Source organism: Talpa occidentalis, unplaced genomic scaffold, assembly GCF_014898055.3.
Source record: "Talpa occidentalis isolate TD23 unplaced genomic scaffold, MPIMG_talOcc4v2.1 talOcc4.7, whole genome shotgun sequence".
NCBI classification, from domain to species: domain Eukaryota; kingdom Metazoa; phylum Chordata; class Mammalia; order Eulipotyphla; family Talpidae; genus Talpa; species Talpa occidentalis.
Window position 1 is genome coordinate 128118093 of NW_023605083.1, and position 13345 is coordinate 128131437.

Here is a 13345-nt window from a genome sequence, read left to right on the forward strand (position 1 = left end):
AAATCATTTTTTTGAGATTTATATAAGAAGTTCAAATGCTCAATCTATCTTTTGTAACTTACTGAACAAAAACAAAAACTATGTATTCCATCATGTAAAAGTATTGTTTACAATATACAATGATTATTCTTCCAAACCCACTCCAGGGATACTCATGTTAAAATTTAAAAGCTGAAGAAAATGTTGAACCAATTACCTTTTAACTTATCATTTCAGTCAAAATAGTGCAAATGTAATTATAAAAGACAATAGCAAGCTTTCTACCAAATGTTGGGCTATGCTAATATGTTTAGTCCCTGAATAAAAACATCAAGTGAATGGAAGATTTTAAAAGTAGAGATCAAATTCAAAGAAAAACAAATATCTGGATGCCAGAAAGGAAACAAGAAAACAAAGTTAAAATAAGATTGCTGAGTTAAGCCAGCCAGTTTTAGGGTGGTTTGGCACAGCCTGATTGACAAGCCAGTTAAAATAAATTCTTGTGTAAGGATAAAACAGACCAATATTTAAACAAAATCTGAATTTTCTTTTACAGATCTCACTGAAAGAACTATTAATAGATACCCTTGAAGAAATTAAACCCAGAAGGAAGTACTTGGATGCTAGAAACTAGTAAATACACTGACTGTGCAAAGTAGTGATGACAATGATTAATCTACGTGTGGGGTAGGGGGATGAGATGGTGACTGAAATAATATCAATTACATGGGAGAAAAGAGGTATGAGCAGAGCCATGTGTCCTGAAAACATTACAGATCAGGGTAAAGATGGAAGTGTTGTCCAATATGGTGGGTATTTAAATGTAATTCACCAGCTCGATAACATTTGAAATTCAGTTACTTCACCTCTGACTTGTAAAGAACTTAGGAGGCATCATTCCTTTCACTAAACAATAAGAAAAAGGTAAGCAAACTGAAAATTGAGGCTTCTTGGATCCACCAGAGATGGGTTTCAGGGCAAACCACAGCTCTGAAATCTGTGGTCATGGTGGCCCAAGGGCACTGGGCTTCCTACCACTTTTTATAATTCCAGTTTGCTTTGATTCAGGTCCCCACTCAAATACAGCTTTCTTTAGGGTAATCTTATGTAGAAGAGTTAGCAGTCTTCCCAAATGAGGAATATACATTCTCCCAAATCCAAACCAACCAACCAAATGCTGGGCTTCCTCATTGGTTCCACCAGTGGATAGCAACAGTGTTCTACTTTTAGCTGCATGTAGTGTATCCTGGGTATCTCCTGCCTAGGTGATTTCTAACAATTTTATCACTAGGCAGTGATAAAATTGGGCTTTTGCTGGGTTTACTAACCGGTCTTGGTTGGTTATGTGCACCACTGCACTCAAATCACTCCCAGCCTTAACTTCAACTTGACTTGCATCAAGTCCAAATCCTACTGAGCAAATAATGACAGGAAGACAGCGAGTTTAGATAATACTGTATGCATACATATTATGTAAATATATCTCTATAAATTAAAAAAACTCATAGTTTATAAAGAATACAAACAAAGCTTTCTTCATATTGTTAGGTGAAATGGTTATATAGGTCATCATGTTGCACAATTGAGTAAGACAGAAGAATTCATTGTTTAAATTTTAGAGATAATGTTAATTCATCTCTCACTTTAATATGGATGTACATTCATAGGGCACCAAATGTTCCTGAATGAACAATGAATCATAGATCACCTGAAAATATAATGCTCCAAATATAATTGATATATGTAAAACAGAGATAAAATATATAATTATAATAAAATATTATAAAATGGATAAGAAAAAGATAAAAGCACAAAAATAAGTGAACAAAGGATACAAAATAATTAACACAAAACAAATGGAAACATATAAGCCTGTAACCTTACCATAAGTAAATTAAAATAATTTTAATGCAATTTCAGGAAATATGCATATATATTTAATTAAGAAATTATACATACTAAACTGATTCTAACTATATAAAAACTGCATTATAGATAGAAGAAATATGGGTTGGGTATGAAGAAATATGATTGATGTTTTTAATCAGATTTATTCAATTTCTATATTTTCCCCTGCTATACAGTTTTTCTTCAGTGACTATAAAAATTTTAAGTAGTTTATCACTGCCCGCAAAAGCATCAGGAATACTGCTTAGTCTTCAAAAGATTTTCTGGTGATATTCAAAATGAAGCAGTTATTGTTTAAAGAAAAGATGAAAGTGGATAGTTTTTTTTTTTTTTTATTAACACAAAAGACATGCAGGCGTGTGTGTAGGGTACACACACACAAAGGTGCACACACAAAAGAGGAAAACTCCCCTAAAAGAGCAATGAGTACAGATGGGAAATTAATGATGAGGTGATGAGGGAAATCAGCACCCCCACAACTGTGAAATCAATATAACATTCACATTTTTAAGTCTGAATAAATGCTGCTGTGATTTCCCTTGTTTTGAAAAGACATGTCTGAAACACTTCTGCAGCGTGCTAGCTGGATCACTTATGAGCCCAAGGGACTCCCAAGCCTAGACTTTCAAAACGATTTCTACAGGTTTCAAGCGAAGCCTCTTGGGTTGATTTGTGTATCAAAACAAGCTCATAAAACCCCAACAATCACAACTGGCAGACAGTAATCACAGAGCTTCTGATGGCTGAATACACTCCTCACATCATTCAGCAAGAGAATTTTTCAGTAAATGTCATTCTTCCAAAAATCATACTTCAAAAAATTACAGGATTGTGATTTTATTTCCTTAGCACGCAGCACCTGGCTCTCCAGGTAACCTTATAAACACTGTGCACTGCCTTTACCACAGATTTCGATCACCCCTATATTGGTGGGGAAGAAAAATTTTAAATGGATTGTTTTATTAATGTAACATACAAATATATCTAATATTGCTGTTAACCATTTTTAATGGCCATACCAGTAATGATTACAAACAACATAAAGCTTATCTGACAGCGACAAGGAATTATTGGGCTCCAGGAACTAAGGGTCGTCTGAGTGAAGGAGCAGTTTCCATCTCATGGTTGTGTCAACTTCTTCATCAATCTCTCCCAGTTGCTGCTCCTTGGAAAGCTCTAAGATTACCTGTAGGAGAAGAAGAGGGAGGAAAAAGAATGGTCAACTCATGGTTGGTCTTTCAAATCAACAGGAAAAATGCATGCTACTGTCGCGTGAAACTAACAGGAGTGATAGAGAACCATGAAAGTTGACTCACCTTTTCCAGTGTGCACTGAGAGAGGCTGTATTCCTCCAGGTCAAAGTTATGTTTCACTGAAAAACAAAACAAAACAAAAAACAGACTGGCCATAGATGCTTGCAATTTAATACCAAGAACTTTGACAAAGTCACACAAAATAAAAATGCAATATTAAGAGGCATGGGATATAAAGTTTGGGAAACAAATGCCTGGTGAAAGGAAGAAATAATACAAAGTCAGAATTAATATAAATAAATAACTAAATGTATCTTGAGATTAGATTTTTCTCACGTTACCTTTGATGACTTGTTTTATTACTATTATGTCTTGGAAGATGTTTAAGTTCCTTGAGTAACTTACATAATTGACTGATATGCTGTCACACATGGGAAGACTCAACCCCATACTGCTTCCAGTAAGAGGACCCCATACTTCTGTGTGACTGTGCTTCAATGTGTATCTCTGCGGGGCTTCCCCACCAGAAATAACCATGAAATGGGTCAACAGATGTACATACTCACACTTCACCATTTATAAGTTAAGAATCTCCTATGTGCAAACCATCCTGAGGTGCCAGCGATTAGGTGTAAAGAAAACATTAAAACAAAAACTGTCTTAATCTCATGAAGAAATTATCATCACTCATCAACAGGGAAATGAAAATCAAAGCCACGCTGAGAAATCACCTCACACCTCACCTGTGAGGATGACAAGGTCCCATCTCTAAAAGGGCAGAAATAAGTGTTGGTGAGGGTGTGGAGAAAAAGAACCCTCATACACTGTTGGTGGGAATGTAGACTGGTCCAGCCACTATGGAAGAGTATGGAGGTTTCTTAAAATGTGAAAAATAGATCTACCATATGATCCAGCCATTCCACTCCCAGGAATCTACCTAAAGACTGCAAAGAAAGGAAACTTGCACTTCTGTGTTCACTGCAGCACTATTCACAATAGTCAAATTATGGAAAGAACCCATGTTCAATGACAGATGAGTGGACTAGGAAGATGTAGTACATAGAAACATACACAAGGATATTAAAAAAAAAACCCGAACTCCTGTCATTTGTGACAATGTAAATGGAAGTGGCAGGGATTATGCTAAGTGAAATAAGACAGAAGGAGAAAGACAAATACTGGATGATTTCATTTGTATGTGAAATATAGAGAAACAAAACAAGGGGTCAGGCAAAACTAAACCAAAACACACTCATGCAATGTTTCTGAAGAACTGAGGCTACCAGAGGGAGAGATCTTTAAAAGCTGTATTTAAAAATGGATGTTCTTACCTGCCTCTAATTTGTAAAAGGCCTGAGATAGAGGCTGAACATCTGTCAAGGGCAGTTTATAGGCCAAGAAGGAAGAACACCTGGGGAAAGGAAAATATTTGACCTTAGATTTTACGGGAGAAAATGAAAAAAAATATATTGGTAGTGTCAGTAATTTCCTTTTTAAAATATAAGTAATACAAGGTAGCAGATGTCTTAAATATGAAACAAATGAAATAATTTATCAATGGACAATTCTTAAAATGACTCTGGTGGCTAGCTGTTGGAGATAGTTTCCCTAGAAATGATCCTGCACAATTACATGTATGGTCAGTTAATGCAAACCTTTTTCTTATGGAACACAAATATTCTGAGCTAATCCCTTTGATTACTTTAAATTAGATTGGAACTCATCCCAATTTATATTCCATCTGAGTTGCCAGAAAGCTAAGGAAAGAAAGATAAGTGATTAGGAGAAAAGACCACAGTAATGGAGACATTCAAAAGGTTTAACTGGAAACTTCTTCTGAGGACAGGAAGAGCTAGCACTGATTTTTAGCATCTTGTTCCCATGTGCTGCTTCTGGCTTTATAACCTCTTGCCCTATTCTCAGCATATTCCCAAACAGGATATGATGTCCCTGGGTGGTCCTACAGCTACCCAGACCTCCAAGATAAACCCTCTTCTGCTAGGTCCCTGCTCTTGTAGTCTTACTATTCATGGTCTTCCCTGCTTACCTATATCAGACTTGGGTTTCTGACCTCAAAGGTCTGGAAATAGAACTGTGTTATATTATGTACCCAGGCATATACCTTAAGTAATTCTGTTATATTTAAACAATATTAAAATGAAATTAGCAATTGCTGTGTCCTGCTTTTTTGATGTGTTCATCCCTTCAAGGAATTTCAAATTCAGTTTCTGCTCTATCTCCCTGCCCTCCCCCAAGTAACATAGAGATACCCACAAATACACACACACTCTCCCCTTTCTTTTCTTCATTGAGGCATGAAAATTCCATCAAAGGGAGACTCTTTGATTATTTCAATTGTAGTTTGTATCCTTTAAGGAGGAAATCACTCCAGGTGTATCTTCTAAATTGTGAATATTTACATATTCTCTTTATCTACAGGGTGGTGCAGGAGAGTGCTGTGGGGTCAGACTTAATCACATGCAGATCTGAGTCATCTGAAGCACCTTCCTCTATTTTTTCCAAGTTCCCTTTCAGAACTGGGGACCAGTCTTATATGGCAAAACAGCTCACATAGATTCCTGGGTGTTTTCCATATGTTTCATGAACTAGAAAATTCAACAAATCAACATCTGAGGTCCCTAATATTTATTATGAAGTAAAATCATCTTGAAGTTCTCGCAGAGCAAAAAAAAGGATGATTGAGTGGGTAAAAAGCAATACATTTCTCCATAATAAAAACATCACCTTTCCTGCTGTGAAGCTTGTGGGAAAAGCTTCAGAATCTCAGTGTGGACCAAAGTCACTTGAGCAACTTCCTTCACTTTTAGTTCCAGAATGTAATCCTTGCCAAATTTGCTTTTCAGGTGTTGGGTGGAACCAATGCATCTATGGGCAAGAGGGAAAACAGGTTGAAAAAATATCTCCCCATAATTTATTTTAATGCTAGTCTTCAATTTCAAATGTAGAGGAAAGGGCATCACTGCATGAGATGAAAAGAAGAACTTCAATTGCTTTACACAGGGGAACTCCTTCTGAGGGTCAAGCGAGGTTCTGGACAGGCACTCACCTGAGTCTTCCAGACACTATGATGGCAATGCGGTCACATAGAGCCTCAGCCTCAGCCAGGTAGTGGGTTGTCAGGAGGGCTGCCTTTTCTGTCTTTTTAATGGTTCCCTGGATTGTCTGCCTAAAGCAAGTCGAAATATTAGCACCATTAAAAAAAAAAAAGAGAGATGGGGGAAATTTCATAGAAAAGATATACTTTATGAATCATATTTAGGTCCTAACTTAAGAAAAAGGTTACACAGAAATGTAAATACTGACTAGGTTTTTAATTATATAAAGAATAGTTTTATTTTTATTTTTGTAAAAGATTTTATTTATTTATTTTTTTGCATAGAAGAGCTGGGGTGTAGGCCAGAGGTGCGGGGGTGAGAGGACTCACTAGAGACAGAGTGGGGAGCAGAACAGGTGGATCTACCGAAATACACTGCTGAGGGGAGCAGCAGGCTAGAAACAGGAGAGGTCTGCTGTGCCATGTGGGTCAGCTCCCTTGCCAGGGATAGAACTCAGGCTGTAGCTGTGACAGCGCTGAGATTAACCCTTAGGCCACCAGGGAGGCCCCAAAGAATAGTTTTAAATAGTTTTCAGGGTGTTAACAGTATTTTGGTTATGTTTTTTAAAAAAAGGAGGTTTCTTATATTTTGGTGAAACCACTGGACATATTTCTAAATCAAGGATATGCTGCCAAGTATTTGCTTCAAAATAATTGGGGAAAGGTAGTGGGTGGGGATATAGATGAAAAAAGATTGGCTGTATGTGGATGAATATTGAAACTTAGTGGGGGTATAATGGGTTCCTAAGTGATTCTCCTCACCTTCATATAACATTTCTACTAAAAAGTTATTTTTAAAAGATGGGAAAATCAATTGAACATGAAACTGGGCTGAAGAATTTTATTAGTACAAGTGGAAATTGTAGATAGAAAAGTAAAAAGAATTTTAAAACCTAGAAAAACTGGATAAACTTTGACAGAGTAGGTAAAAAGGAGGGGGGATAAAATGGAGAAATTGTGTCAATTTGTTAATAGTTTCTAAGAAACAGTTATAGACCGCTTAGTGATGAAAAGGCAAAATTAAAATACACTTCAAATTGCAAGAACTATATCTCCAACAAAGTATTTAGAGGGTTTTTTTAAAAAAAATATATATATATATATATACACACACACACATGAATACCACATGAACATGATGCAACATTAAATACTTATTTTCCTAACAATATGGATTATCTGCACTAAATTAAGAACCGGTAGATTTGATTTTCCATCAAATTTTACATAAATAAGTTTTAAACTCCTGGATCTGAAGTTTTTGAGGATTCTCACCACATCTGCTGCTGCACCCCTGGATCCAAGCCTGTAGACATTTCATCTAGAAGCAGGATGGGTGAGTTTCCCAAGATGCTCAGCACAAAACACAACTGAAATGCAGAGAAACAGCTCATTTTGCTGCCACCACCACCTCAGCCTCAGGTAACACCACACACCACATACCACACATACCTTTCTAGCAGCTCCTGGCGTCAGTCTCCGCACGGGAACATTCAGCTGGTCATGCAGTCTGAAAGTATCTACCAGTCTGTTGGAAGACAAGGGGAGATGGTAAGGTCAAGAGAGAATTTTTGGAAAATGCAATCACCTGGAACAGGAACTGTATTGGAGGGAAGTTTTACAACGACTACTCTCAAAACTTCAGTCATCAAAGAAAAAAGTAGTTTCTTTTGAAAGATAAAAAATCTTTAAGAAAAATGAGGATTCTGAATTTGGAACTGTCATGAATGATTATTCAGGATAACTTTGTTATTGTTTTATGTGTTTATTTTCTTAAAGATCCCTTCATTGGGGATTCAGGAAACAGCACCTGGACTCCACACCCGTCTCCAGCCTGGTGAGGTGAGGCCCTATCTCCCCTCTATACTCTATCAGTGAATTCAACACCAATGGCACGGCCCCCCTGTTGACACCAAGGCTTCACATGACCTCTCTGTACCGTGAAATGGCCAGGGCGGCTTCCCCTTTCCTCAGCCCTTTCATGGCAGCGAACACCTGGAGATGCTCCCTCGCCGTCAGGTTGGGCCATAACGTGTTCTCCTGAGGGCAGTAGGCCAGGAACTGGACCTCACTGCCTCCCTGTGGATCCCAAACTGGGCTACATCCATTCAGTTCCACCTGAGAAAGTAAAACAGGTTTGGAAACATGTAGCCTTTTCTCCAGTTATACAATTATTCAAGAAATAGACATCTAGCTATAAATGCATTTTTTTGAAGTGACACTGTTTTTCAATGTTGTTTGTGATTTAGAGGTAGAGGACCCTCCCCTCCAAGTCTTGTTATCACGCTGCACCCACCACCAAAATGCCCACAGTCCTCCACCCTAGTCCACTGTGCTCCCTCCCCAGTTAGCTCTTTCTCCTGCCCCTCCAATGCCCCTCTGGCAGCCTCAGTCCTACATTTCTAGATTTCTAGGGTTTGTTATTAGTTTGTGGAACCCTTTGTCCACATATTAGTGACACCATCCAGTATTTGTCTTTCTCCTTCTGATTTACTCCCTTAGCATAATCCCCTCCTGTTCTATACATGTTGTCCCAAATAAATGCCTGAATTTTTTGAGCATCAAAGAAATATTATAGGAATTACTTCATGGACTTATTATAAAAACTATTTAAAGTACTAATACAAAAGTATCATCTTGCAAATATATAACCTCTGTTTATCATGAAATTTCTATTTAGGGAATGGAAATCGTTTCATTTTTCACTAACCTCTCCAGCTGTTGGCTTTGTGACCCCAGCTATCATCCTAATAAATGAACTTTTACCAGCACCATTGGGTCCTAGCAATCCCAAGATTTCACCTGAAAAAGAATCACTTACTATAAATACTGGAAGTATTGATTAACATAAACCTGTTTCTTCAATAACTTTGAGATCTGTGTGCCTCTTTCTACCATTTTGAAACAGATAACACCAATGTAATCTATGTCATCAAGACATGTTCTTTAATTCCTGTAATTATACAAAATACTAGACAAAAGCTTATGGATTTGATGTCAACATATATTATTTCTTTCCAGATTACAGTAGTCTCCCCCCTTATTTGAATTTTCATTTTCTGCAGTTTCAGTTTCCAGAAATAGACCATGGTCTGAAAATATTACATACAATGAAATACTTTGAAAGGAAATGAGTGAGAGGGATAGAGAAATAACAGTCACATAATTTTTTATTGCAGTATATTTTTCTATTTTATAGTAGTTGCTGCTGTTGATCTGCTATGTCTAATTTATAAATTAAACCTAACCATCGGCATGTATATACAGGGGAAGCATTATGTTTTATATACACACACACACACATATATATATATATATATGTAATAATATCCACAGATTGAGGCATCTACTGGGAGTCTTAGAATATCTCTCTCACAGATAAGGAGGGGAGGGCTGCCATGTTTTTCAGTTAAAAGTGTGCCCAGATAGTTTCTGTAGCAGACAGCTGACATGCTGTATCTTTCATCTGAACAAACATAAGAGCCTCTTAACTTGCCTGCCACTCAAATTCACAAACAATAGCCAGGACACAATTTCTTCAAAATATCGATGAAATAGTGATGAATTCCTGCTAATTACCCTCAAGCATCATTGTGCTAATGTGGTATAAAATGCAAACTCTGCTGCATATTCCACACTGCAGCTGAGCTGGCCCTGCTCCCCTCTCTGGCTACACCCCATCCCGCCATAGATTAATGCTGAGACCTACTTGTGTAAGACTCGAAAGGCGGCCCCTTTTCTGACTCCTTGCCCTCTCTTCATGCGCGCACATTGACTCCTTCAGCACCCAATCTTGACTTAGATGTTACTGCTCAAGAAAGGCCTGTCCTAACCCAAACTGAACACAGTACAAAGTCACTCATGTCACATCACATATCTGAATGCTCCAAGAGAACTTGCCTATTGTAGTATATGAGTTTTGTTGATAAGTTATTTTTGTTTAGTGATCCTTGGTAGGACTAAAATCCATGAGCAGAGGAACTTGCCTCTTTCTTTCATAATTTTATTGCCAGAGCCTATATTTGTCCCTGGCATACTTGAAAATTTATGTTGAATGAATGAATGAATGAATGAATGCTTCAGCAGGTGCTATTGTACTATATATAGCACACACTTTTGGGGCTATTTCTAGAGATAATGGTGAAAAAAAAAGTGATTCTTCCAAACCTTTTTTAACACAGAAGGAGATATTTCTTATTGCTATTTTCTTCTTTCTTTTTGAAAAGCAACTTCTCTTCTGGACTGCATATTCTTTGTGTAGACAACTAGCAAGAATGACTTGTCTCTGGAAAATAAGACAGTGTGTGATTTTCCTCTTATACTCCAAGAGATGTAATGTTCCTGTAGTCTCCCTGCCAGGCCCTCTGTTGCCTATATCCTGTGTCTTAAACTCAATCTTATTTTGGGTTAAGAGTAATCCATATTACTTGTTTCAAGTGTTAACATGCACGCATTGAAGTTAATAATATCTCATGCTTCTAAATGGTCTGAGGAAGCAGCTGAATTCCATAGCCAGTTTGTTGCCTTCTCAGGACAGAAGTGAATAAGTTCATGGCAACATGACAACATCTAAGTGGGACAAAAGAAAAACACTTAAAATATTAATTACTACTAAGCATTTTCTGACAAGATTCACATGAAATCCTCAACTCAAGAAATGTTTGGTTTTGATGTTGGAACGGCTTATCAAAACCCATGTATTGCAAAAAAAAAAAAAAAAAAATACAACCCTTATGGTTCGCCTTCCCCTTTGAGAAGGAGATACCCTCCAGGATATTTCAAAGAAGAGCCTGCATGTTTAAGAATTGCAAAAATGCGGGGCCTCCCCGGTGGCGCAGCGGTTGGGCACTGGGTTGCGAAGCTGCCCGCAGCCTCTGCAGTGCCGGTTCAATCCCCAGCTGCTGGGTGAGGGTCCCACATGGTGCGCAGACCTCTCCTGTTGCCCGCTGCTCCCCTCAGCAGTGTACTTCATCAGTCTGCCTGTTTTGTTCCCCGCTCTAGCTCTGGTGAATTCTCTCACCCTCCCGCGCTTCTGACTGTACCCAGTGCTTGTATAAATAAAAAACAAAAAAAGGAAAGATGTCATTAAAAATAAATAAATTAATTAATTAAAAAAAAAGAATTGCAAAAATGCAGCCAATGCTAAAGTTTCAAAAGGAAAACCAGCACAACCAGCCTACCCCTATAGTTTTTAAATACCCGCATTAACATTGACTTGTCACTTGCTTTTCTACCTCCTCTGTGTGGGAAGTGGTCAGGGCAGTGGCTGCTCTTATTCTTTCTGCTTGAACATCTTCATCTTCATCTACAGGTTCTTCTGGATTCCGTTGAACATTTTCCCTTTGGGGGCAAATTCTGTGGAGAAAATGAAATGAAATGCATGACATGATGTGTGTTTTCTAGTTGTCAAAGATATATCTAGAATCAGCTTCCCTGTGGTTTTACCACTGTCCTTTCTTTTTCATCAGCTGGAAATGATGGGCAGTGAATAGACTGCTCTGCTTTTGCCAACAAGAACTTTTTTTTAAAATATTTATTTTTATTTATTTATGCATACAAGAACTGGGGTATAGGCCAGAGTTGTGGGGGTGAGAGGTTTCACCAGAGACAGAGTGGGGAGCAGAACAGGCAGATCTACTGAAACACACTGCTGAAGGGAGCAGCGGGGAGATAGGAGAGATCTGCTGCACCATGTGGGTAGCTCCCTGGTCAGCCGGGGAACGAACTCATGTTGCAGTGGCTGTCAATAGCTTGATAGTTCTGAGACTTAACCCCTTGCACCACCAGGAAGGCCCACCGACAAGAACCCCTCCTGGTGGCCAGAATCCCTTTCTCAGTGTTGATGTTCCCCTTCTAGTTAGCATCTCAGACCCTCCCAAATTTCTCAGCAAGTCCTGTGCCCTCTTCACATTGCAGGTCATCTGCATCTACACATTCTCCATAGACACAGGCCCTCTTCATCATCCTGACACTGGCATCATATCTCATCCTGGTCACCCTGTCTAGAGTCCCCCCACTCAGCTGCACTGTGAACCATGCCACTATCCCAACTCCTTCCTGTCTCTTCTGCTCAAGGATGTAACATCATCTTGGATGGAGAATGGCATCCTTGAGTACTCATTACATTGCTGAGGGTCTGAAAATTTCCTTCAACTGATTAGCAAAAGAACTCTGCCTGGAAATCACAGCTCCTGACAGTAAGCCAGCAATCCATTAGCCATTTAGGAAATTATCATGTTGTTTCCACTGTAAATTCCTGTGAACAGGTTGATAATGTAGCCACTATCTAGGAATACTAAGACATGGTATTAAGGATGAAATTAAGTTTATCCCAACCTGAAAATGGGATCCTTTCGCGTTACTTTCTTTCCACACTTCATTTCCATGCATCTTAGAATAAAAGCAAACAGCAAAGTCTGAAAGTAAGGCTGGAAGCAAAGAATAACATTTCCATTTAGGCACATGTTCTCACATATTCTTTAAACATTTGAATCGAATTACAAATGCTAGTCTTTTGACTTGAGGTGCAATAGTTGTGAATCAGTCCTAAAGCTCGAGGGAGAGATGTAGCTACCCAGTGACAGTCCAGCTTAGTGGAAACAGCCTCTTTTTTCCTCCCATAGCCCATATCCACTTTGTCAGCAGTTCCATCTGCCTACCTTCAGAATTCTGCAGAATTCAGCAACTTCTCAGCTCTGTTAGATCTACTGCTACCAGGTCCAGGTCATTATAATTTCTCATAATACTATTGTCACATTACCTACTTTTCTCCGTTGCCCAGCCATCTATTCTCAACTCAGTAACCAGAGCTTCTCTATTAACACATAAGTCCAATCACATCACTTTGCTTAAAATGAGGCAGAGACTCCTTAATTATTCAAGGTGGCGTCAATGTCCTTTCATGACCCAGCTCGTTGTGGTAACCCTTCTGTTGGCCCCGCCCAATGTGATCTTCTCTGATACCGCTCTCACCTGTGGCTACCCTACCACAACAACACTGGCCCTGGAACAAGCCAGGCTCACCTTGCTTGTCCTTACATCTTGCTTCCTTGTCTTCTTCCTTCAGGTATTTATTTCTCAGCCAGGTTTT

The 13345-nt window shown here is 38.6% G+C and overlaps 1 protein-coding gene across 4 annotated transcripts in view; it reads right to left on the bottom strand.

The window, feature by feature from the left end:
• Positions 1-1969: 1969 nt before the first annotated feature.
• Positions 1970-13345, bottom strand: part of LOC119231781 (ATP-binding cassette sub-family A member 6-like) — a 50436-nt gene continuing 39060 nt past the window's right edge. For all 4 annotated transcript variants that reach the window (XM_054689148.1, XM_037493548.2, XM_054689149.1 and 1 more), the window contains 12 exons: positions 12592-12683; positions 11490-11610; positions 10423-10540; positions 8966-9057; positions 8195-8373; positions 7708-7783; positions 7531-7625; positions 6208-6327; positions 5886-6026; positions 4472-4551; positions 3204-3259; positions 1970-3073 (listed from right to left, as the gene is read on the bottom strand). In XM_054689148.1, coding sequence (XP_054545123.1) covers positions 2972-3073; positions 3204-3259; positions 4472-4551; positions 5886-6026; positions 6208-6327; positions 7531-7625; positions 7708-7783; positions 8195-8373; positions 8966-9057; positions 10423-10540; positions 11490-11610; positions 12592-12683 — 1272 coding nt within the window. In that variant the 3' untranslated portion in view covers positions 1970-2971. The remainder of the gene's footprint in view (positions 3074-3203; positions 3260-4471; positions 4552-5885; positions 6027-6207; positions 6328-7530; positions 7626-7707; positions 7784-8194; positions 8374-8965; positions 9058-10422; positions 10541-11489; positions 11611-12591; positions 12684-13345) is intronic.